Source organism: Lucilia sericata, unplaced genomic scaffold (genome assembly GCF_015586225.1).
Source record: "Lucilia sericata isolate MDLA Ls3-8-SP2 unplaced genomic scaffold, ASM1558622v1 Contig000264F_arrow, whole genome shotgun sequence".
Classification (NCBI taxonomy): Eukaryota; Metazoa; Arthropoda; class Insecta; order Diptera; family Calliphoridae; genus Lucilia; species Lucilia sericata.
Window position 1 is genome coordinate 49853 of NW_023994289.1, and position 26749 is coordinate 76601.

General features: G+C 29.6%; 1 protein-coding gene across 1 annotated transcript in view; it reads right to left on the reverse strand.

The window, feature by feature from the left end:
- The window catches only part of LOC119602903 (choline O-acetyltransferase), an 84461-nt gene that overhangs the window by 21207 nt on the left and 36505 nt on the right, over positions 1–26749 (reverse strand). Inside the window, exons 2-3 of the mRNA XM_037954702.1 lie at positions 5891–5970; positions 392–583 (exon numbers count right to left, since the gene is read on the reverse strand). Of these exons, the coding sequence (XP_037810630.1) occupies positions 392–544 (153 nt within the window). The 5' untranslated portion in view covers positions 545–583; positions 5891–5970. The remainder of the gene's footprint in view (positions 1–391; positions 584–5890; positions 5971–26749) is intronic.

The following is a 26749-nucleotide window of genomic DNA, read 5'->3' on the forward strand; positions in this document are numbered from 1 at the left end:
AAACGGGACTTTCAAAATATAATATTAATTTCCATAACTGCCTTCAAAATACCAATGATCAGTACGTAATTGACCTTAGTCAAGGAATAGGGTCCTTTTTCGAAAATCAACCTAATGATTACATTAATATCATTACATTATAATGCAATACATCATTAATCTAATTAATAAGTTAACAGTGGTAAAAAAGGATCGATCCGTAATGACCTAAGTCTATAAATAGGGCTATCTTTCAAAATTAATTTTACATGTTTGAGATATTTTTTGATGGTGATTATAATAAACGCCAAATAAACCAAATTTTTAATAACATCCCTTGTTTGGTGTCAATCTGGTACCAGGCGTGTATATTCAATTTTCCCTCTGTGTACATTTGTTAACAATAGCTTACCCAGTTTTCTTCGCTTTCACGACGATCTACTAAATATTGATGTAATCTTGGACCCAAACCATTTGGTGCTGTAAATTCCTTAATAATGGCCTTAGTACGTTCTAATTGGGCTGGTGTTGTTATGGGTTCCAATGCACGTATATAGTCGGCCATTGTTTGTTCCAACGGTGGGACAGGTACCTTTGGGAGTGTCTGAAAATGAAAGGTTTTTTGCAAATCATTAATAAAATATCTACATGCATTATGAAGAACTTTATTAAAGTTTCCCAATATGCATGTTCAAATCTTCAATAATTTTCAATAGATTCGACAGAGATCATTAGGTTTTATTGGAAAATATGTAGATAAATGATCATTTTAATCATTAGAGAATTTAGATGATTATATATTTTGCTTTATCTCAATATCGAAAATACACATAGAATTATGATTTTTCTTCCTATTTTTAACCCTTAAAAACTTTTTATTTTACAATTCCCTAGAGGTCTAGAAAAGTTAGTCTAGTTTGAAATGAGTTTCACGATGTCTGACATTTTAGCTAAGCAGACATTTGAACGAAGTAATAAGGGGTGGTGGTGTTTAAGTTGGAATATTTCAATACATAGTGTTGCTATTATTCTGGTGTTTTATGGTTATTATATGGCTTAGATAAAAATTCTTTAACAATACTTATGCAGATCTGGAAATTAATGAATTCTTTTTTTTCTACAGTTTTCTAATAACATACGGACGGCTTAGTTCTAAATTTCGCATTTTATAAAGTAAATTTTAAAACAAGTAAGAAATTATAGTCGGGCGAGGCCGACCATATAATACCCTACACCTTTGACAAAAATATAATGTGATTTAGTTGCCATAATAAAGCATTTAGGTTGAATTGTACCTTGCTTTAGATATACATACTTAAGCCGTTTATTGTTGAATAAAATTGTGGACATTTAAGTGAAATTTTGATGGGGCCTTTACATAGGGGCTAGGGTCATATGAGAACCTATTATTACGGAATTCGTGAGGGTCATCAAGTCTTGTATACAACTTGGTTTTTGCAGCTTTTTGTCGAGATATGAGTATATTAAACATAATTATGAACTTAAAAGCACTATTCGGCGGGTTCAGTTGTATGGGGGCTAGGTGAAATAATGGACCGATGTAAACCATTTTCAACAGGCTTCATCTACGGTACCATAAAAGATCATGTGCCAAATTTTATTGAATTATCTTCAAAATTGCGACCTGTAGTTTGATTACAAAGTTTACATGGACGGACAGACGAACGGACGAACCGACGGACGGACGGACATAGCTAAATCGACTCAGAAAATGATTCTAAGCCGATTGGTATACTTTAAGGTGGGTATAGGACCAACATTATTGTGCGTTACAAACATCAGCACAAATCCAATATACCCTCCCCACTAAAGTGGTGTAGGGTATAATTAGACAACTATGCAACAGAACTTTATGTACATAATTGGATGCTTTTAGTTTCTTAAATATAAATTTATTCTTTTAATTATCTTCCCTTCTAGCGAAATGTAGTTTGTTGTCGTTCTTTTTCAATATTCCTTTCGTGTTGATGTTGTGAATATAAAATAGAATTTTAACTTTTTATTCTTTCGAAAGAAATAGCTAAAGTTTGGTTCGTTGAGGGTTGCAAAATTGAATTCATGTTGTCTGCAAATTCGAAAAAAAAAAATATAAAAATAATGTTGCTTTAACACCTAGAAATGATAGGAAAACATATTATGGCAGTAAAAAACTTGATGTATTCTATCATTTGTTTTATCAATATCGTCTAACATCATATAGTGGAAAGGGAATTATTAAGTTATTTTGGATGTTTATAACTTTAAGAATGCAAATGTTTTGAGTTAAAGCCCCTTATTTGATTTCTTCTAAAAGAATAATTGAACTAAATAGTTATACTGAAAATAGTACGATTCCACCAATGCTAACTTTTCAGGAGAAACAAAGTCATATTTGGTATGATAAGCCCCATCGGAAGATGACCCTATATGTGGACTTTAAGTCTTTATGATTCAAAAATAAGATCGTTTATTACCACTATTTCTCTTTTCACTCTTTTATTGGAATTAAACTGAATTGTTATCATATGTAGGGATATCGACAGTTATATGAACATCTGAGTGATTTTCGGAATAGGGTTTTTAATGTTAGATGAATCCAATTGTGAACCGAAAATTACAGAGATTTAATATATTACAATTCCCTAGAATATATAAATTTTGCAGAATTTTGTAGAAAACCCGGAATAGGATTATGTTGGCCTGTCCAATTGTGGACCGAACACTGCAGAATTTAAAGGATGATAAATTTCTTAAAAGAAAAGTATAAAAATATGGCCCTTTATTAGATTTTAAGACAATATTGTCATGTATGTACGCTCGTCTGTTTGTCGGTTTAAAGTACACTATACGGTCCGAATGGAGAAAGGTAGAGGGTATCGGTTCACGATTTCGCCTAGCCCTCATGCAATGGATTGGAATACTACCTAAATACATTTAAATATGTTATAGGTTCCAGATCCTAACTTCCAAATACAAGCTAACGACCAACAAAAATCGTCTTAAATTTTTATAAAAAGTAAGGTTTATGTTTCACATTTTGGCAAAATTTTAAAAAATATCCCTGATCAATAAAACTTAAAACTTTATCAACCGATTTTTACTTTTATAGCTTGTTATCAAGAAAATAAATGTAAATTATAATTTCGTTACTGTTTCTTCACAAATTGTCTGTCTATTTTTTTATCCTTGTCATCTAAACATTCTATCTTTTTTTGCAGCATTGACCAGTAAAGTTTTCTTTGCCATTATTCGACATGTCAATTTATATATTTGTCAATTAATCAGTGTAAGTTTTTAACAAAAAAATCTCTAAATTTTTTGTAAGACTTTATTTTTTTTTGTTCGCTATTATTATTGACAATTCTAACTTATCTTGCAATTGACATTTGAAGAGAACGAAATTTGTCGACTTATATATAAAATACCTCAAATTACCCAACAGTGCTGATAGGGATAATTGTCGAAAATAAATGTTCAAAGTAATTTTTTGATTAATTCAAAAATACTTTTATTCACATTCTAACATACAATTCTCATTTAGTTAAGATTATTTTATTTGAGTTTTTTTGAAAAATGATATCAACAAATTAAATTCTTGTTTTTAAATATTAGCAATTAACTTTTTTGTAATAAAATTTTTTCGTTGAAATGTTTTTCATGATACTGATTAGACAGCTTCTGAAATCCAGACGAATCAAGCTAAAATTAACCTAATTTTGGGATAATTTAATCTTTAACATTCTTGAATTGGTCTTATTTTTATATTAAATCAAATATGCATTTGAACTTAAATCAAACTGAAAAAAATCGCTCCGGATTGATCTATATAAGGAATTTTCAATTCATTTTTTGAGTGTATCCGTAATTTTTGCAGATCTTTTAACTTCAGATTAAATTGTAGGAAATTTTTCTTCAGTGAAGCGTATTCGAATATTAATTTTAAGAAACTGTAGACATTTTATTCTATTATTTACATATTTCCTAATGTGATCCCAAACAACTGATAATGTTTTGGGAACATACCATCAACTTATTTTTTTCATTCGGGAGATGCTATAGTTATGTATATCAGGAAGCAACGATTTTCAAATATTTGTATTAAAAACGTTTCACCGATTCCAACTTTTCCCTTTGGACCCTATTTATACCCTACACCACTATAGTGGGAAGTGTATTATGCGTTTGTGCTGTAACGCATTAAAATATTAGTACTATACCCACCTTAAAGTATACCGATCGACTCAGAATCACTTTCTGAGTTGGTTTGACGATGTCCGTCCGTGTGTCCATGTAAACGTAAAGGTCACAATTTTCAAGATAATTTAATGAAATTTGGAATACATGTTTGTTTTGACTCAAGGACGGTCCATTATTTCACCTAGCCCCCATACAACCGAACCACCGAAAATGGCTTTTGAGCTCATAATTATGTATAATATAGATGTATCTTGATAAAATTTTGCATTACTAAGTTTTATACAAGCATTGATGACCTCGCCGAATTTCGAAATGATCGGACTTCATATGACCCTAGCCCCCATATAAAGCCCCCTTCAGAAAGTGACTTGAATATCCGCAATTAATATATTAACACTGTTATTGCAATGAAATTTAGCACAGACAAATATTATATAAATACAAGTCAACCCGGTCATATTGACGACCTCGCCGAATTTCGAAATGATCGGACTTCATATGACCCTAGTCCCCATATAAAGTCCCCTTCAGAAAATGGCTTGAATATCCGAAATTAATATATTAAAACTGTTATTGCAATGAAATTTAGCACAGACAAATATTATATAAATACAAATCTACCTGGTCCATTTTATCGGGATCGGTCCACATTTGCTCCTATCCCCGAGTTTTCGTCAATAAATTGCTTAAATAAATCGGAATCAAGGTGATATTCAAGATAAATGCTTTATTATGAAAAATAAATTACATTTAATATTCATAACTGGTGTAGGGTGTCATATGGTCGGCCACGCCCGACTATACTTTCTTACTTGTTTTATTTGATTTTGAATGCCAATCGGAAGGACATTTTGACAAATAAAAGTTAAATATTAGATCTACAGTAATCAGAATTACTGGAGTGTCATACACACAACAACTTACGTATATATTAGCAGACGAAAAATAATACAAAAGATAAAGACAAAAAACAGAATGTCAACAATGAAAATGTTATTGTATGTATTTAATGTGTACATGTGTACCGGAAACTGTGGCATCCACAATACAACAGTTCTGTATTTATAACTTAATGATTTCCTTGAAAGTGAAGACAGACAGATAGACAGAAGTTAAAACACAACATTAAAAATAACTTGTGAGGGGGAGATGTCATTCAAGGAAAGGAATATAAAGTAAGTATGTATGTGTATGTGTATAAGTAGTATGTATGCATGTGCATTTAACATTATTTGCATTACAAATTATAACAAACAGTATTAAAGTTTGTTCTTTGTAAACAACTACTGTTTATTTATATTCTCTTTTTCTGTTTGCTTATTGTTGGTAGTTCTGGTTCGGGATGCTAAAAGTTTGTTTTACAATTAAACATTTTTCTGTAGAACTTCTAAGTATGTGATTATAATAATGAATTTTCTTCAAAAGGTATTTCTATTGAGAGTTTACTTTCGAGGTTATAATTTGGATTATTTCAAGTTTTATAACTGTAGTTCTGAATCATTAATCTGAACTGTAGTTTTTTTAAAATCATCGTCACAATAAAGGAGGGTATATTGATTTTGCTAGTCCGTTTGTAACTCATAGAAAATGTGGCTCCTTAGAATGTTTTCTAGGACGATTTAGTCATTTTCGTCCGTCTGTCTGTCCTTTCGCCTGTTAAAAGGTCAACGAGTTTCGAAAAAAAGGAGCTATTTATTTTAATTTATATACTTACGTCAGGAAATCCAAATTCGTCTACCGATTCTGCAGTGGAAAGCCATTTTTTTGGTAAAGATAAAATAGAATCTTTCCATCCTGTAAATAAAAAGAAATAATAAATTAAAATCTTACCTCAAATCAAAAAATAAAAATAATTTATTGAAAAAAATTTCATAAAATTGCAAACAATAAATTTTCTGCTTGATGAATCGTAACAAATGGCATACAGTAAAACCTCAGCTTAAAATTAACACAATAATTAAAGAATTTCTATATTGTATGAAATCAGAAAAGATTTGCAAGAATTTATAACCCCCAATTTTACCTCTCCGTCTGGAGTTTATATTTAGAGTTTCCACTGTTTTTGTACGGAACAGTAACTGAGTAACTTAATACACTTACTACGAATTAATTTTCTATAGTTTTATTTATTCTACAGGTATCTGTAACATACAACTTTATTCATTACTGTAATAGTAATATGTTTTGCCCGGTTGACAGGCAGATTAATTGTGGTATTGTACCACATCGTCGATGGGAAATTGTTTGTATTGTTGGTAGTTTGGTCGTCTTGCGGTCACAGTTGTGGTGACACTAAATACACTTTTGCCAATTTAAAGATTTTCTTTAATCAATTGTTTTTTTTTCTGGGTTGATTTCATTATTAAGGGGGAGTGTGTTCATAATGTCAATGAATTATTTCATTTTATTTAGGTTTTTTAACTTAAGTTCTTGTAATTGCTGTGTATCCTTTAAAGGTATTTATGACTTATTTTCCTAATAATGATTACATTCTTTTAAATACCTTGATAATGGTTTGTAATCTATATATAAAAAATAATGTTTGTTAGTTTGTTTGGGGTTTATAGTCTGCTAAATTTTCAGATTGTCTTTTTGTATGTGTAGAAGGTACTGTTAGGCTACCTTTCACTTCAAAATTTCAAGTGGGCGAGAAACCACGCCCACACACAAGATAAATATTAAAAGTCGTATATCGTAGTAAATGGAACAGCTATAGTCCTCAAATTTTGTATGAAAAACGTTGACAACATAGTCTTCTCAAATTTCTTTGCAGTCACTTTAATATCAACATGAATATTTAGGACAAAAAATGGGCGAAAAAGCAATAGACGGCTTGGAACCTCCCATATGGATTAAATGCTAAAATTCGTTTATCTGCGAAACTATTAAAGCTAGAATATTCAAATTTTACAAGAAGAACTTTAACATTCATGTGAACATTTTGGGGAAAAAATGGACAGACTTTTATTAGGGAGCTTGAAATGCTTGGCATAGCATCTCCCATTTCAGGCAAATACGAAAAAAAAACACATATCTGGAAAACTATTAGACCTAGAATCTTCAAAAATCGTAAATTGGATTTTTATTTATTATGTTTTTAGGTTAGCAAAGTAGACTGGGTATAGCTAGTATGTAATAAAGGTGATTAATATGCCAATGTAAAAACTATCCCATATTAAGACAACATACATAAATCTTAACATGTGTAGGTAATTCTAAAACTTTGTCTTTCCCTTTTAATAACTTGTTTCTAATTAATCAACAATTTTGTATGAAAATCAATAAAACCTCAAAGGGGAAAATTAAATAACCAGTATCGAAGAATGTGTGTGTATTTTCTTCTTCATACACAGTGGGGCAGAATCGATTTTTTGTAAATAAATCTAGCATTTTAAATGGTTGTTCCAAATCAAGTAAGAAATTATAGTCGGGCGTGGCCGACCATTTAATACTCTACACCAGTTATGAGAAGTTGTATAGAGGCTGGGTGAAATAATGGAACAATTTGTACCAAATTTTATTGAATTATCTTCAAAATTGGGACCTTTAGTTTGATTACAAGGTGTACGTGGACTGACAGACAGGCAAACAGACGGACGGACGGACGGACCAATATTATTGTGCGTTACAAACACTAACGTGGTGTTTGATTACGATATTCTCCCTGATGTCTTACTATTAAATTCTCAATTTTTTTAGATTTTTCTTAATCATATAAATCAAATATATGTTGATTGGCTTAATTCACATGGAAATTTTTTACGACTTATTCGTTTGTATTTTTCTTAACGATTACAATCAAGGTTACAATTATGAGTTTTTATAATTTGAATAAAATTCATTGCTTTTTTTTCAAAATAGTAACTTGTTCATGTTCCTTTGCTTTATTTTTGCCAATTTGGGGGGTGATTTTCATTTTTGGTCTCCCCTGGGAACACAACATTTATGTCACGTGTTTTAATGCTTTAATTTATTCCACTTTATAAAGCGTTATTTCGGATGGTTGGGTGGTTGGCTGTTTGTATCTAAAATGAATGGATTAATGTGTATGTATGTATTTTGTACCCCTTTTTTTTTGTTGCCATTGGTAAACCTGTATCCAATTTACAAAGAAAAATATTTATTTAATACTTAGCGGGAGACTATTCAATTATAGTCGTGTGTATATGCTCAAATACTGCATACAAACTTGAAAATCCTTTTTCATCTGTGGTGTCATGGTTATAGATATTAAAGGTAAAAATTTGAATTTGAGATTTTATTATAATTTAGAAATTCTTTAACTTTATTTAATTTATTTTTTCTTAAATTAAGTATTTGAATATTTTTTAGGTTAAGAATTATGGTAAAAAAGGTGAAAAAGTATTTTGTTTATGTCTGGTTATTTGTTCATATTTCAGACTTAAATATAACTTTTTAGGAAAAAACTAAATATATAGAAAAACAAGTAAGAATTTATAGCCGTGCAAGGCCGACCATATGATACCCTACACCAGTCATTCATTTCATTTTCACCTTAATTCAGAAATATTTTAACAATTAGTTGACTAAAAAGTGATTTTCTAAAAGAGTTGTTATACGGCGGTAGGAGGTTAATATGCTTCTATACTTATAAATTTTGGTAAAAGGATTTACGTTTACATTAAAGTTATTTATACAGAATATCATAGTGATATTAGTGTTTATAAGTGAATATAGACCATCAAGTCATTTTATTAAGGGGACTTTGTATGGGGGATGGGGTCAAATGAGGTCCGATTATTACGAAAATCAGCAGTATCTTTAAGACTTATATAAAACTAAGGTTTGCCGATTTTTGGAGTGATACAAGAACATTTAACATATTTATGAACTCAAAAGCCCTAATCGGGTTGTACGGTTGTATGGGGGCTATACGAAATGATGCACAGATTTTAATCATTTTTAATAGACTTCGTCCTTGGGCCTAAATATGTGCCAAATTTCATCAAATTATCTTGAAAATTGCGACCTTTAGAGTGCGCAAAAGGTTTACATGGACACACGGACGGACATAGCTAAATCGAATCAGAAAGTGATTGGTAGACGATTGGTGGGTATAGGATCAATATTTTTGAATGTTACAAACATCAGCATAACGCAGTTTATTGGTATAGGATATAAATAGGTTCCTTACTTAAATTCAGCCAGATCATATGGGCGGAGTCACTATTTGACATTCTGATTGGAATATATGTACCCAGTAAAAACATTCATTACCATGTAAGGGATTTAAATGCTAAAATTCACTTACATAATAGCATTTTAAGTCATTATTTTAACATGGTGATGTCATTGGAGGCAAGTACTTACCACAAACGATTACAAGTAATAAGAAAAAGTAGTCACTGTAAAAAACGCATACAGCTTCTATATCTTTACTAGCAAGATTACTAATGAATTATAAATTAGTTATATAACACATTATTAGGAAGACATTATCAGACTACTTCTATGTCATCCAAACGATATGTAGTAGTCATTGAAAAGTATATTGATAGGTAAGTAATTACAACTGAAAGCCATTACCCAGTTTTTGCTGGGTACATATGAATGCTGTATTATATAATTTATATCAAATTTTATTTTTATATCCATAAAGAACACCATTCACAAGGAAATAATTTACTCTTAAATTAAATTTATTCTTTTCATTGCAATCGTTATTGTATTTTCATTTTACAAACAATTTCCTTAGTAATGTTTTGTTTTGCTTCCTGTATCCTTATTAAATACATTCTTACGTTTATTGAGTAAAAGTTTCCAAATGGAATTACTTCAGCAGTTTCCCGACACGTCCACATTTAGTGGAGTGGGTATTATTTTTAACATACATTGGGACTATACCCACCTTAAAGTATATATATTAAGAATCATTTTCTGAGCTGATAAAGCCATACATGTACATGTCGTAATTTGAAGAAGTTTCAGACATACAGACAGACAGACAGACAGACAGACAGAAAGACAGACAGACAGACAGACAGACATGTCTTAATCGAAAGTGATTAAAAGCCGAAGGTGGGTGTATGACTAATATTTGAAAGCGTAACAAACATCAGCTCAAACGCACCCACTATGGAGGTGTAGGGTATAATTATGATTATTTGTTAGTTTAACTTTACAAAAATATAGTTTTAAAGATAATTTGTCGATTAATTTTTCTACTGATAAATGTTTATATGGGCTATACTAGTGAAGCGACACAATTATTTTTATTAGAGTGCAATAAACATTTTAATAGCTTTTTAAATTATACGTAATTCTTTATAAGACCGACAAATTTATAAAACTTTCACTGAATATGCAAAGAAAAAGTATTGATCAAATTTTTGGCTTTTTATTTTATTTTAGCTTTAAACAGTAAAAATGAAAATATTTTGACTAATTTAAACATATCGCTTATTTACTACAAGACTGGCATAATACAAAAAACTTTTTGTTTAAAATAATTTACGGTCTTACTACTACGAAAACATATAATTTATGATTAAAAAATTAATATTATCGTTCAAGCCTCACCAACAATAATAAAAATAATAACATTAAAAATAATGAAATTAATAAAAGTGGTTTTCCTTATTACCATCATACCAGACAACAAAAGATGTACACAAAAAAAAAGACATCCATTTACATTTGACGGTAACAATAACCATAAGACTTCCTTCGATTTTAAAGCAGTAACAATATAGATGGTGTTTTGATATGGAATACAAACAATAACAACAAAAATAATCTCTATTATGAATGTCAAATTTAATAGAATTTATTATCCTTTTTCCATTATCTCTTCAAATGAAAATGTTACGAGAGTATTCCTAAATACAAGTAAAACTTTTCTATGCCTTTTACCACTTAAACTTTTTACACTCTACACTTGACTCGCATACATATACTGGTACGTACACTCATACACATGCAATAACACTCATAAAATGAATGAAGTCACGTGGCGTCAATTTGAGCGTCCTTTTTTTTTGTTTGGTTTGCTCCAAAACTAAGTTTTGCCTTTAGGGCTTGAGGTAAAAGAAAGACATCAAAGGCACAGTCAAACTACAGACAAAAAAAGTAAAATAATGACAGGGTTTGAGGAAATTGCTACTGGTTTCGTTGGCTTCATATTGTTGTTATCCTTGCTTTACATTGTTTTGATAGTAAATTAATGTTGTAAAGCAACAGCAACTCTAACAAGGTCGGTTACTAACATTAGTGAAGTGCGTATTATTTGCTGACAAAAAAAATATATAATAATAGACACACGACCAACCAACCCATCTCTAACCAACTCAAATTTTATTTCAGTTTTGCGTTTAAAAAGTTTTCAGAATAAATTTTTATAAAAAATATGTTTAACCAACCACCTTGTAAAAATGTTGTGGAAAATCTGGAAAATACAATACAATCACTCTTACAAATCATAAGCTATATGTATATTTTGTGTTTTGTGTTCCAGGGAAAAGATGAAATTAATAGATTAATGGTGGAACAAAAGGTACAAAATTAAACTAATTCTAATTAAGTAATTGAGAAATTGTGGTGAATTTATATTTCTTAAGAAATGTAATTTCATTAAAAGTCTTATTAACTATTGTGTGGCTAAAAACTGCGGTTAATTAAAAATTTTGTATTAGGTTACTTTAGCCGCAGAAGGAAATGGCTTTTCTGTAATAAGGTGTGATAATTTTGAAGCGGATTACACTCAAAATTTTATAAAGTTTTTATATACGTCAATAGTTCATCAGTCTCCAGAATTTCGTTGATTATTCAGCAATCTTGATAAAATTTTGTACAGAGTTATTATACCCTTTGCTTTCGTGAGAAGGTTTGTAATTTCTCTAATACAATTTTCCGATTATATAAAGTAAATAGATAATAGGCTTCTGAATCGATTTAGCTATATCCGCCCGCCTGTCTATCTGTCTGTTCGTGTATGTAAACCTTCTAATCAAACTACAGGTCGCAATTTTCAAGATAATTTGATGAAATTTGGCCCAAGGACGAAGCCTATTGAAAATAGTTAAAATCGGTTCATTATTTCACCTAGCAACCCCATACAACCGTACCTCCCAAATGGGGCTTTGAAGTCCATATTTATGTTAAATAATCCAGTATATCTACAAAAATCAGCAAAACTTTGTTTTATATAAATCTAAATAATACTGGTGATTTGCGTAAGGATCGCGCCCCCATACAAAGTCCCCTTCAGAAAATGGCTTGAAGATCAATAAAACACTACCCAGCAAAAAAAGAACTTCCAAAGAAGCGAAAAAGAAGTAGAATTTACTCCATGGAAGTACTGAAAAAGACCTGAAGAAGTGATGAATTTTACATAGGCTTGTCATAGGAATGATATCCTTTTTATTTGATTCCAAATTCACTACTTCTGAAGTCATTCTCAAGAAGTAATTTTATCTCATAAAAATTTAAAAACAAAAAATATATCTTCAACATTTAAAAAATATAATTATTTTCGCTTTGTATCGAAAAAAGTGTTAACATTTTTCGTTTAAACACATAAATATTTAACAAAACATTTCGGCATTTAGTTTTGCCCATATCAGATTTTTTTAGATTATTTTACTAAAAGTAGTTTTTTAGACCAAAACATTTTTTTAATATAATATATTGTACTATGATTTTAAATTGTTGGTAGAGAGGCCCCTTTCCAATTTTTTTTTATCATATTTAGTACATTAATAATCATCGTTTGAAAGGTTGGACCACGGGGACCCTATTGTATATTGTGGATCCTTAGTCGAAATCGTTTAACCGATGTCCGTCTGTATGTTTGTTGAAATCAATTTTCTAAACACCAACTTTTTTGCTGGGTTATGCATTAAAGTGAATGGAATAGGTTATTTCAGACAAAGGTACAATAAAAATTCTGACAACAATACTACCTTGAGTGATACAAAATGTTAATTTTCAAAAAATAAACACTTTTATAACATTAGAAATGTTAATGTATTTCGCATGTTTCTGATGCTTTTTTCATCTTAAACTAAAAATTGTTTATATATATATCTACATATATTTCTAGTCTTCCCTCTTAGACCTACTAATACGTATGTATGTATTTGTGCTCATAGATACAATATGCACGTAGATACACATATAGCGTATATAACTTAATTTAATAAATATAATCTTCAGACCTGACAGGATAAATAATAAAAATAATTCTTCATCATCAAACTTATACAGACAGCATCAACTTAAGCAATGTACGTAATATTAAACTGGCTTCTGTGTCTGTCTAGTCTGGAAAATAACACAAAAAACCCAACTAAAATATAAGAATACTAGGAAATATTATATGTAGATACAAATTAAAGTTGACATTGATGTGTTTATATATGTACATTTGTAGACTAATATACTTACTTCATACCGTACTTTGTACCTTTTCAAATTAAATTTGTTTTGTATTTTTCCTTTTTTTTTGAGTCATGAATATTTGATGTTTTTCTGTTAATCCCATATCGTACGAGTATATTTTTCTCCCAATTTTACCTTTTTCCCATTTTTTTCTTTGGGACTTCGAATTTTTTTTTGGGGAAGGACATACATAAAATATAAACTTATTTTTTTGTAATTTAATTGAACGTCAACTCAAATCAAAATCAATGTAATCGATCAATCAATATATTAGCTGTCTACCGCTGTCAATGTATTTATATATCTTTGTATGAGAGTGTTTGTGTATGTATTGGAAAACTTTATGGCAGGGTGTTGAAATCACCCTTAAGAAAATTAGTTTGAACTAATTTAATTTCTTTTTATATTACATTAAAACATGTACTATGTATTTTTTATCCTTAATGCATGATTAATGTTGTTAACGGTGGTGTTAATTTGAAAATTGGATAAAACTAAAAGGTCATTAAATTATAATCACATGTTGATGAATTATAGTTGGGTCAACACATACTTATTACTCAGACCATTTGGTATTCGTGTATTTGCAGTGGCTGAAGACATAAAGGGTCTTCGGTGAATATCCTTTTATATAGGGGGCGATGAAGGTTTCAAATGTAATCCTTTGCAATAGTAACAGTTTATATTTCTAATTTCGAAAATGCTCACACCTTTCTTTTTTCAATTTTTTTTAAATCTCGACTGAGACAAAAAAATAAATTTAACAAATTTTTAAAATATTCGCTATTTTTTTAGGGAAAAAAGTAATTCTTTTCATTTTAAGTTATGTAAGAGATTTTTATGATGATGTATGTATAACGTTACAAGAATTGTTTTATGTGAAAGAGATTTTAACATTTTCGATACCGATGGTACTGGATCCATTCAAAAATAACCATTTTTTATACAAAATTCAACATTAGCGCAAAAATTCTCAAATCGCCTACTAACAAGAGATAGTTAGTTAGTTAGTTAGTTAGTTAGTTAGTTAGTTAGTTAGTTAGTTAGTTAGTTAGTTAGTTAGTTAGTAGTTAGTTAGTTAGTTAGTTAGTAGTTAGTTAGTTAGTTAGTTAGTTAGTTAGTTAGTTAGTAGTTAGTTAGTTAGTTAGTTAGTTAGTTAGTTAGTTAGTTAGTTAGTTAGTTAGTTAGTTAGTTAGTTAGTTAGTTAGTTAGTTAGTTAGTTAGTTAGTTAGTTAGTTAGTTAGTTAGTTAGTTAGTTAGTTAGTAGTTAGTTAGTTAGTTAGTTAGTAGTTAGTTAGTTAGTTAGTTAGTTAGTTAGTTAGTTAGTTAGTTAGTTAGTTAGTTAGTTAGTTAGTTAGTTAGTTAGTTAGTTAGTTAGTTAGTTAGTTAGTTAGTTAGTTAGTTAGTTAGTTAGTTAGTTAGTTAGTTAGTTAGTTAGTTAGTTAGTTAGTTAGTTAGTTAGTTAGTTAGTTAGTTAGTTAGTTAAGTTAGTTAGTTAGTTAGTTAGTTAGTTAGTTAGTTAGTTAGTTAGTTAGTTAGTTAGTTAGTTAGTAGTAGTTAGTTAGGCCTCTATCAGGCCTCTTGTGCGCTCCTTAACCACTGCTTCAGGTGGGAATCGAACCCACCACCTCCTGTCTATCAAGCCACCTCCTTCCTACCACCTTCCGGATGCCTTATTGCGACAATGAGACAAAACATGTTATGTAAGAACTAAAATCTCTATACCAAATTTTATGACGATCGTTCCATAATTATACATAACCTCTAACCTCCATATAAGGTCCTTTTAGAAATCACTTTAACGCTCATAACTGGGCACCAAATTCGATATAAAAATTTTCTTTCAAATTTTATGAGGATCGGTCTATAATTTATCTTATCCCCCATATAAGACTTCTTCAGAATATAAGAAGTTTTGCAGGAACAAACACCACTCTATCAAACTTTATTAGGTCCCCTTTAGAAAAAGATTTTAACGCTCATAATTACATTTATAATAGTAGTATAGAAAATTACATTATGGCTTATATTATGGAATTTAAAATTACTATTCGCAATTTTAAGCTCTGTAGTAGCAGATCCATAATTGAATCAAGCCCCCATCAAACTCTTTAAACCTAAGTTTATTAAGTAAAGAGGCTGAAAACATTTATAGTGGTAATTTGGATCTTAAAATTTTTGAATATGGCCAAACTCTCACTTTTGCTCTAAATACAGGGAATGTTGTTAGTAACCCATAGGGTCTTTTAGAAATTGTTATAACATACCAATTTCATCATATCTGAATGTTGTTAGTAACCTATAGAATCTACACAACTCCTTTTAGAAATTGTTGTAACATACCAATTTCATCATATCTGAATAATATTATTTAAAATCTTAACATCAAAATTAAGCTACAAAAATCACACTTAAATACCAATAAAACCGTTATATTAACATTACGGACAATACAAGGGATCTTAATTATTGTCGTCTCCAATTGACGGAAAAATTGTGAGCTGCATATAAACTAAGTGACAGAAACCTGCTGTCGTCTGTCAGACAAACGATAAAAATGTAATCCCAGTGAAAAAATATTGTCTTACACTAAATGCCTTGATACCGAAAACAAAAGAAAGAATTGTGTGTAAAAGATTTAGCAAAAAAAAAAATCAAAGTTTCAACGAACCGAACCCCCTCATTAACAGCAGCATTTAAGGAAGAAAAATCACAATCAAACATGAAAAAATGCCAAGCACAGGCACCCAGTTGCTGAAAAGGCGTTTAAAGCACGAAAACACGAAAACAAATCAACCAAAGCAAATGAAGGAGAAACATTTAAATGCCAAAAGAAATCCAGGCTGGTATTTATATGTTTCCCTATACATATTAAAATGTATATTTATTTTCATGCCGGAATTTATCATTAACAAGAATCTACAACAACATTATTAAACTCAAAGGAAAAAAGGATACGAGCACCAGCAACCAACAATTTTAACCAAAAACAGCCAGTCAGTGGCAGCATCATAAACACCATCATCAGGAAGACGAACACACTCTTTCTCACCACAGGCATCATTTTTTGTTTAAACTTCCTTTTCCCAGTTACTGCTGTTGCAGCTTTACAACACCCACATGCGGAGTAAATATTTTCAACCCTCTTATTTTCGGTCTGTTTAAGTTTTAGCCCTAAGGCTTTACAACAAAACCACAGAAACATGGAATTGTACCAACAACAACGACAAGCATAAAAATAAAATAAAAAGAACCCACAACTGGTACCAACTGGGGTCAGAACATTGTTTTTAACCTTCATCTCTAAGTATTGCTTCATTTTATTTTAGAACGATTTTTTGTTTCTTACTTTTATGTCTTTATTTATATTTTTTTTTTCTTTGTTGGGGAGAAACATTATTATTATTCTTTCTTTTGTATAGATTTTATTTTTGGGAAATCCTTCATTCATTTCACGATTTCCTTTATCAGACACGAAAAGCTTTTGTTAAAAGTTATAAAGCGCTCAGAAAAAAATTATTATCGAATACGCATACAATGCCAAATACGAACATTAAACTTTTATTTTATTTCCTTGTTAATTTTGAATATTTTTTGTGTTTCTTTTATTGTTTCCATCCGTTTTCGGTTTTGAATGGGATTACATAAAATACTATTGTTCGATTTGCTCATTTTTGTGAAGAACCCTTTTCAGGAAATTCTTTTCAATTGTTCTCTAATTTTTCCGTTTTTTTAGTTTAAATTATTTAAATTGGTTTCCCGGTAATATATACATGTAGGGGGATTAACAGCGAAAATCTTGGAAAATCTTGAATCCAACAATAATTTCGGAAAATTGTGATACCGGAAAAAATAAATGAAATAATCAAAACAATAAATATCAATAATTTAACTAAAATCTAAAATCAATTAATTTATTAATTGTATAAATTAAATATTTAATTAAATTAAATATTTAACAAGAATATTAATTTATTAATCAAATAAACTAAAAACGGTTTGCTTTAAAATTTATTAGAAAATCAATTATGTTGATAGTTGAAACTATCAAATTAATAATTGAATACTTGCAATGTTAACCCTTTGACGACGAAACCTTTTTGGCTAAATCAATTAAATTTTTGGTTTGATTTTCAATATCTATGTCCTTAAAATACTTAGGATAAAGAAACTGTTCTCCTAGGTAACATCTAAGTCCCATTTTTCGTTTGGTAAAAAAAAAATTCAAATAGAAAAGTATGACAGACAATTTTTTTCAGCCGATAGTTAAAAAATTAATTGAATCAATTAAAAATTAAATCAAATTTGTAAAACTAGGTTTTAACTGAAGCTTTTATGCATAAAACTAAACCGCTGGACTTTATATGGGTATAAGGTCACTACATACTTTATTTTTGACGTAAATTAATCATGTTTGGTGAAAAATTATAAAAAGGATATTATCCTTTTTGGATCCGTCCGGGGGTATGTTACCTTGATTAAAAACCTTGTTTTGGTGTGATTGCAATCCCGGGGAAAATAGGAGATTACTTCTAGTCTACCGGGACTATAAACTGGTGATGACCAAATGTATCCTTGGCCTTTCTTTGGAATGTTTTGACATGGGGTCGAACCAGAGAACCTCATAATCTGTTACTACGGGTGGCCAGTTGACTTTGTTCTGGATGGGCAGTTGTTTGAAGTGGCTGTGTTTAAATCCAAATTTGTGGGAAAAGAATGCCGGTTAAAGGACTGATGCACGGTAAAATCTCTAATTTGGTATAAGTTCGGTGCTGTTACTGAAGTCAACAGATAGACCTCGGAGGAGTGATTGTGGGACTAAGCGTTAGAAATGGGTTGGTGTTAAGTGTATATGATACAGCATGAATGTAGGGGTATACGAATCTTACCCGTCCGCATACCCACAGTGAGTGTGTCGGATGAATGAGAAGTGTGCTGAGTTGGATGGTGATGGATGAAAGGTATCTTATGACGATTTTAATTCAATGTTTTGATGGTGTTCAGAGATGACAAAATCAATTCTGACTGATAGATGGTCTGATTGAGAAAAAAAGAACTTTTGTTAGCTTATTGTCTAATCCCCAACGATGACTGAAAAACAATTATTTGAAATGAATTGAAAAATCGTTATTTTGAAATAAAAAACTTCAACAGTTATGTTCTTCATTCTTCATAAAACTTTAAATTTATTACAAAAATAATTACTTTAAACAATATACTCATTTACTGCAATCCATACTAAACATCTTCCTTCTTTAACTACAAAAAAAAAAACTTTAATTAACATTAAATATACATTTAGCATCCCTCTCCGGAAAGTTTTAAGGAATGATGATACCATTGGATGTGGTGGTTGATTTTTCATTACTCATTAAATGGACTACAAGTACATATATTTAGTTACCTTGAAATACAAGATGTTTTATCATTGGCATCACAAAAAACACGAACATAAAAATTTTGCGAAAAGAATGACCGGAAGGCAAAAACATCATACAGACATACAAACAAGTAAAGTAAAATTGAACCATTGGACCATCCATTTATAATTATAGCAGGCCGGAGAAGACATGTATGGATACGTGCGTGTTTTTGAAAATAATGATTACATGTTTGCAATTTCCATTAGTAACTTGATTGTAAATTTAAACGAAATGAAATATCCCCACATATTTCTACAATTTCGAATATCAAAAAAAGGTCGAGTATACTAGTATTTATATATTTTGGGGATGTTTTATTGTTGTTGTTAAAAATAGTAAATGGGTCTTGGTAGTTCGGAGTAACTGTTTCAAACTAGTGGTTTTTGTTACTATTTTCGTTTATCCCAGGTTAGAGAATAAATCAATTTTGTTCAACAATATTTATTATAAATGCAATATTGTATTTGCAGTATATTTCCTATAGCTATGTTTTAGATTACACTTAAGTAAGAAGTTACTTATTTCCTTCATTACCTGTGAGCAATAAAGTAATGCGTGATTTTCTTTCTTCATATAATGTATAGGTGCTTATTGAACTGCTGGGTTTTTTAAAGAGCTTTTTGACACACACACACGTACTGGTTTCTAACTTATTTATATTGTATAAAAAAGGTAACGTCTCATTTTAAAGCTACCAAAAATATTGGCAAAGAAAATAAAATTTATTGTTAAGGACGTGATTTTATTGAATAATTTCCGCAAAAAAAAAAAAACTAAAAAATAGAACAGCTTCAATCGAATTCTATAACATTTGTAGCAACTATAACTGTTTTATCTTTGTATAAGACACATTGTATCTCTGAGGGAAACTAACACAGAAGTACCCATGTAACTATGTCTCGGGAGATACTACCATATTATATTTCTTAAAAGAACTTTAACTAATCTTTCCTGCAGGTTAAGAGAAAATTAAAATCTTTAAATTGTTTCCGTTTAAGATATCACTAACTATAACCGGTCTACTTCGCATAACTCATTGCAATAAATTCGATTGATCTTAAGAAGTTGAACACACGATTGATGGTTACGAAGGTTTATATTTTCAGAAATACCATAACCAGTTTCCAGAACAGGATTATTTATTAGCTTATAAACTCTCTTTGTTTTGATGTATTGATTATTTCTGATGAAAAAAGAGTTTTCAATAATATGACAGGTATTATCCTTTTATGGAATGAATTGCCATCAAAGTCTAAAAAAGTACGTAGGTTATGTGGGTTGCTCGCAAGTTAGCGAGTTCACTCGGAGGTCTTGTGGCTTATTAGAATTAGTATATTCTACAAGTGATGATATTTGAGATTCATCTCATTAAAAGCCCATCAATTCGATACGATAACCAAAGGAGTATAATCCCTTGCGCAAGAGTTACGTCTAGGGACGACCTCAGATACTTCATTTCCCAAAATAAAAATGCTGTGACCTTAAAATTACGATTTATATATATCGGGAAAAATTAAAAAATCTTGGAACACCTGTATCCCAAATCGAGGAATAGTTAAGGATACTGTAGTTCGACAATATGATTTCTTACACCAATATAATCTAATTTACGGAAGGCCCAGTGGAGAAACATTCAAAGCAGATAAAAATTTTGACCTAACCAACTGAGATCGGAATAGATCAACGAGCTTAATGCCTACAGGTTCTTTCCCTAACGAATTCCAACCTTGCCGTCAGGGTCCACTTGATACCCACTACATATTCAATCAGTCAGCTAAGCCTTTGCTAATGGACGGATTCCATCAAACAACCTAGCCTAGGTCTAGTTATCGCTACAGAACCCCCTGATTAGATTATTTTATGGTTTAAGCTTTAATAAAAACAACAACTTCCAAAAAAGGGCTTTTAAATATGCTACTGCCAAATATGGACGTATAATATGATTTCGGTACATACAAAAGTTATTCGTATTGAATTCTTCTATTGAGTTTATCCAGAAGTGGACTTTATACGTTGCATATCTATGTCCAATTATGGATTGGGATAAAAAAAAAGTAGTTATGAAACTCAATTATAATAAGCTAGTGGTGCCCGGTACACCTTCCAGGCCCTTGAATAGACATGTGGACTCTCCACGATAGCATCTTCTTATATACCTCTTAAATTTTAAAATAAACTTTTCGGCGGTTTAAGTGTAATCGATCAAAATTAATACTACGATGTCAACTTAACATTCCTCACGAACGTTGAATATATATGTATATTTGTCAGTTTTGTCCTATTAGGCTGGGTAGTTTTTCATTCTTCACACATACATACAAATATGGGTTTGGGAAATGCCACGCCTCCTACACTTAGAATTCTCTTTATTTGTGTATGACCACATGAAGAACAAAATAAAATTTTCAAATTTATATATAACATTCGATTTTTAACAACCTTGATTTATTTTAATGTTTTTCTTTAATGGAAAATTACCTTTTTATTTATAACTTATAGCTAAGTTTTGTGTTAACCTTCAAATATTTTTCATCTTAATTAACAGAACTTTATTTTCCCCCAAAAATGTAACAGCAAAAAAAGGAATAAGTCCCCTTTTTGGTAAAATTTAAGTGTATACATAAATATACATACATATTTATGCATTCTAATGCCTGTGGCTTTGTACATCTGTTTTTGCCATTTTCACGCCCTCACATATACATTTTGATTCAAATTTGAAGCAAACGCACTTTGTTAAAGGCATAAAAACAGCATCATTTGTAAACATTACGAGAAGGAAGAAATTTTCATCATGTTTGTTTTTCTCCAAAAATTGGGGGATGGTTGTTAATTTTTTCAGTTTTTTTTTTTATTCATTCCGGTTGATGTTTTATGTTTGCAAAAGGGATTTGTATTTGTACTTGTAACAGTTGTAAAGTAAATTTTAAACCTGAACTTCTTTTTACGTTTTAGTCTGGAATTTTCACTTGTTGTTGATTTTTCATTTTTACACTCACACTCTATATACTTAATGTTTGTTTATAATTTATTTATGGCATAAAGTTTTATGTTACTTTGAGTTTTTTTATTTTTATTTGAATCCCAAATTATTAGGGGAGTAAAGGAATATGTGTGGAAAATTTGCCTCATCATGATATTATTACCCAACATTAACACATTCGTAGAGGATATAACAGATGAGGCGATAAACTGCATAACACAGCAGTTAGAAAAAAAAAAGTTGTTAAAATTCCTAAATGCTTGAATGAATCATTTGGCAGAACGGGAGGCGTAACAAAATAAATTTGTTCTAGATAATCAAAATATTTGTATAAACTATTGATAATGTCTTGTAAATATTTGTTTGAGTAATAGAAAGAGGGCTGAATAGAAATACATAATTTGAAATTAGTTAGGGAATTTTATTGGTTTAAAAATATGTAACATTGAATCACTTTTTGAGTAGGTTTAAAGATGTTAGATTTTCCCGTCACTTCTAAACCCTCCGGGGGCATGTTACCTTGATGAAAGACCCCATCTTGGTGTGATTGTAACTCCGGGGAAAAGAGGTGCTACCAATACCTCTAGTCTGCAGGGATTATAAACTGGTGATGATCAAATATATACTCGGCCGTTCCTTGGAATGATTTGACATATTCTGGTGCTATGGGTGGCCAGTTTCCCACTGAACTTTGTCCTGGCTGGTCAGTTGGTTGGTTCCTTCCGGACCCATGTAGTGGGTGTGGTTTAAACCCAAATTCGCGGAAGAGAATGTGCAAAGGTCCGCTGCACGGTGAAATCTATAATTTGGTATAATTTGCTGAAGTCAATAGATACCCCACAGAGGAGTGACTATGGGACTAAGCGTTGCAAATGAGTTGGTGTTAAGTGTATTTGATATAGGATGAATGTAGAGGTATACGGATCTTACCCGCCCGTATACCTGGAGTAAGTGTGTCATATGATTGAGAGGTGTACTGGGTTGAATGTTGATGGTAAAAAGGTATCTTATACAAGGGTTACGTTTGAATTTTCCTTCCTTGTCCAGCTATGTTTAGGGAAAACTCTGTTCATAACAGATTTACCACAGTGTGTTCTGTGTGAGTAAGAACAAAGTCCTCAGCTTATATGATGGATTAATGTTTCGGACCATTTCATCTGCGTGGTTGTAAATTGAAGTGATGTTTTTGCATCTCGGAAGTTAAGCAACGGGGCAGCAATGGTCAGAGATTAGATAGCTCAAGTACTTAGTCAAAGTGCTTGGACCGGCAGAACCATGTGCGAAAATTGCCACCCGTGTGTAAGATACACAAAGGGACGTTGGTGAGTCGTCACAAAAGCTCACCCTGTGGGTGAAAAAGACAACCGTGGAATAGACTAAGACGGCAGGTGTTCACGTAAAGCACTTCGACATTCATTTGTCTCTTCTAAACGGTTACAAACGGTGCACAAAGAATATTGCCGAATTTGTTTTGAATGTGGACCTCGTGGACCTACTAAAGGCGCGGCAAAGAGTCCGCTTTAAACTATTCTATTTCATCGCTTATGTTCCGATTTCAAAAACAATCAAAAAATCATGATATCGAGCTCTATACTTGCCGTAGACAGCCTAAAACATATTGTACTGATTGATCAAGATTTTCAATCGCTAGGGAATTGAAAAAATATTTTTTTTATTTTTCTCCTGTTTAGTACATTTTGAGAGGTACTCCTACATAACATTCTATAAGAATCGACTAAAGTTTTGCTGATATCTTTCAAGGTGAAGTTTTTTATCCAATTTGTCCTTCCAACATCGATTCTAGCTTCTCTTCTCATTCACACAATAAAGCTTTCAAATGATCGTGTTGATAATTATTACATAATGTAATTCATTATATGGTCAATTACAATTACTTGTAATGTGTAATTGAGCAATAACCATTACACTTATTTGTAATTGCAATTAAAGTTTGACAATTACAATTACTTGTAATGTGTAATTGACCAATAACAAATTAATTGGTAATTGGCTATTAATCACAATTACAAATCAGGCTTGGGGGTTAATGACTACATTTTCAATTACAATTTAATTTGAAGTAATCATAATTGAAACTTTACCAATTACAATTACTTGTAATTACTTCCAATTACAATTACTTGTAATTATAAATTTTGTTATTACATGTAGTTTGTTATTAGTTATACTAAAATTTCAATTACAAGTAATTTTAAGTGGAAAATTCAATTACAATTACAAGTAATTGCAATTGGAAAGAATTCAATTACAATTACATGTTATTGCAATTGGAAAAACTTCAATTATATTTCAATTACAAGTAATTTTAAGTGGAAAATTCAATTACAATTACAAGTAATTGCAATTGGTAAAGATTCAATTACAATTACATGTTATTGCAATTGGAAAAACTTCAATTATAATTACAAGTAATTGTAATTGGTTATTGCTCAATTATATATTACAAGTAATTGTAATTGACCATGTAATGAATAACTTTGTGTCATCATTACCCCCCATCCCTGTTACAAATAATTTTAATTGGCATAACATCAATTGCAAATATGTAATTGTAATTGGCAAAACATCAATTACAATTACTTTAAATGTAATTGTGATTGGAAATGTAATCATTACCCACCAAGCCTGTCCTCCATTAGCACATAACCCTAAATCCTTTAATTTTATTAAAAAATAAACTCATTTAAATATTTTTTTGGTTAACAATTATATTTTTTAATAGTATTTTTTGTTTATTTTTTTTTATCAGTTTATCTTTGAATTTTACATATTTTTTTAGGTTAATTTTCCGTTTTTATTAATTAATATTGTTTGTTCATTTAACATTTGTTTGCGATTATTTTTAAATGTTTTTTTTTTTTCTTTGTTTTAATTCATATATTTTTAACATTTAATATAATGTATAATAATTGTTTACGAACATATTTTTTTATTTTTAATTATAAGTTTTTTAATATAAACATTTTAATGGTAATTGTTTTCACTAATTTCACTTAAATTAACACATACTTAATATTTAACTTAGTTTTGGAAAAACAGAAATATTTAAGGAAAGAAAAATGAGAAGAAAATTAGATTTTTTGTAAATTTTTCTTAATTCTTGCAGTAAAATACTTTTCATAAAATCGCTTATTTTTTAAGTAATTTTTCAAAAATTTTTGTTTGTAGTTAAAGTTGAAGTATAAAGCTGTTGTATTTTTATGTTTTGTTTTTTTAATTTCCATTAACTCAATTTAAACATTTTTGTGAAATATAAGTTTAGTTTAATTTTTTTTAAATATTTTTTCTTTAGGTTAGAGAGGAAGTTTTAAGAAACAAAATTAACACAATATTAACTCACATGTTTTTGTTATTGAGGTTTATTTAATATTTTTAGTTATTAATTGGTTATATTTAAATGTTATATTTTTGTTTATGTTTAAATTTAATATGTATATTTATAACTAAACCCATAAACATCAGCTACATTAAATATTTAACTAATATTTATTTACTTTTGTATTTTTTTTAATTATACTCATATTGGAATATATTTCTTTATTTATGATATATAAGCCTAATTTAGTTTTAATATTGGTTTTTATATACTTATTATAATGTTTTCATTCATCTATATTTAATGTATGTTTAATGAATTTCAACATCATTACTACCAGTATCATTTTTCTAATACACACGTTCATGAACTTAAATCTCTGGTGAAGATATTTTAGTTTTAATACTTTAACATCGAACATAACATTACATTTACCAGTTCTATTCTTTATTTGGTAGTGTGTGTGGGGAGTTTCATATTGAAAAGGTTTTGAAATTAAATGCTTTTTTTTCTTATTTAAACAAATTCTTAAACATGTTCCAATATTTTCTACAAAAAGAGTATTGATTGAAAATTTTTTGTTTCATCGAAAATTTCCTTGAAAGAGAAATTATCGAAATTTTTCTATAAATAGAAAATTTATCAAAAATTTCTTATAAATAGAAAATTTATCAAAAATTTCTTATAAATAGAAAATTTACCGAAAATTTCTTATAAATAGAAAAGTTATCGAAAATTTCATATAAATAGAAAATGTATCGAAAATTTTATAAATAGCAAATTTATCGAAAATTTCATAAAAATAGAAAAGTTATCGAAAATTTCATATAAATAGAAAAGTTATCGAAAATTTTTTATAAACAGAAAAGTTATCGAAAATTTCTTATAAATAGAAAATTCATCGAAAAACTTCTATAGAAAGAAAATTCATCGAAAATTTTTTATGGAAAGAAAATTCATTGAAAATCTTTTTATAGAAAGAAAATTCATTGAAATTTTTCTATAGACAGAAAATTGATCGAAAATTTTCTATAGAAAGAAAATTCATCGAAAATTTTCTATAGAAAGAAAATTCATCGAAAATTTTCTATAGAAAGAAAATTCATCGATAATTTTTTATAGAAAGAAAATTCATCGATAATTTTTTATAGAAAGAAAATTCAGCGATAATTTTCTATAGAAAGAAAATTCAGCGATAATTTTCTATAGAAAGAAAATTCAGCGATAATTTTCTATAGAAAGAATATTTATCGTTAGTTTTCTATAAGAAAAAAATTTTCTATAAAAATAAAATTTTTCGAAAATTTTCTATAAAAATAAAATTTATCGAAAATTTTCTATAGAAAGAAAATTTATCGAAAATTTTCTGTAGAAAGAAAATTCATGGAAAATTTTCTATAGAAAGAAAATTCATGGAAAATTTTCTATAGA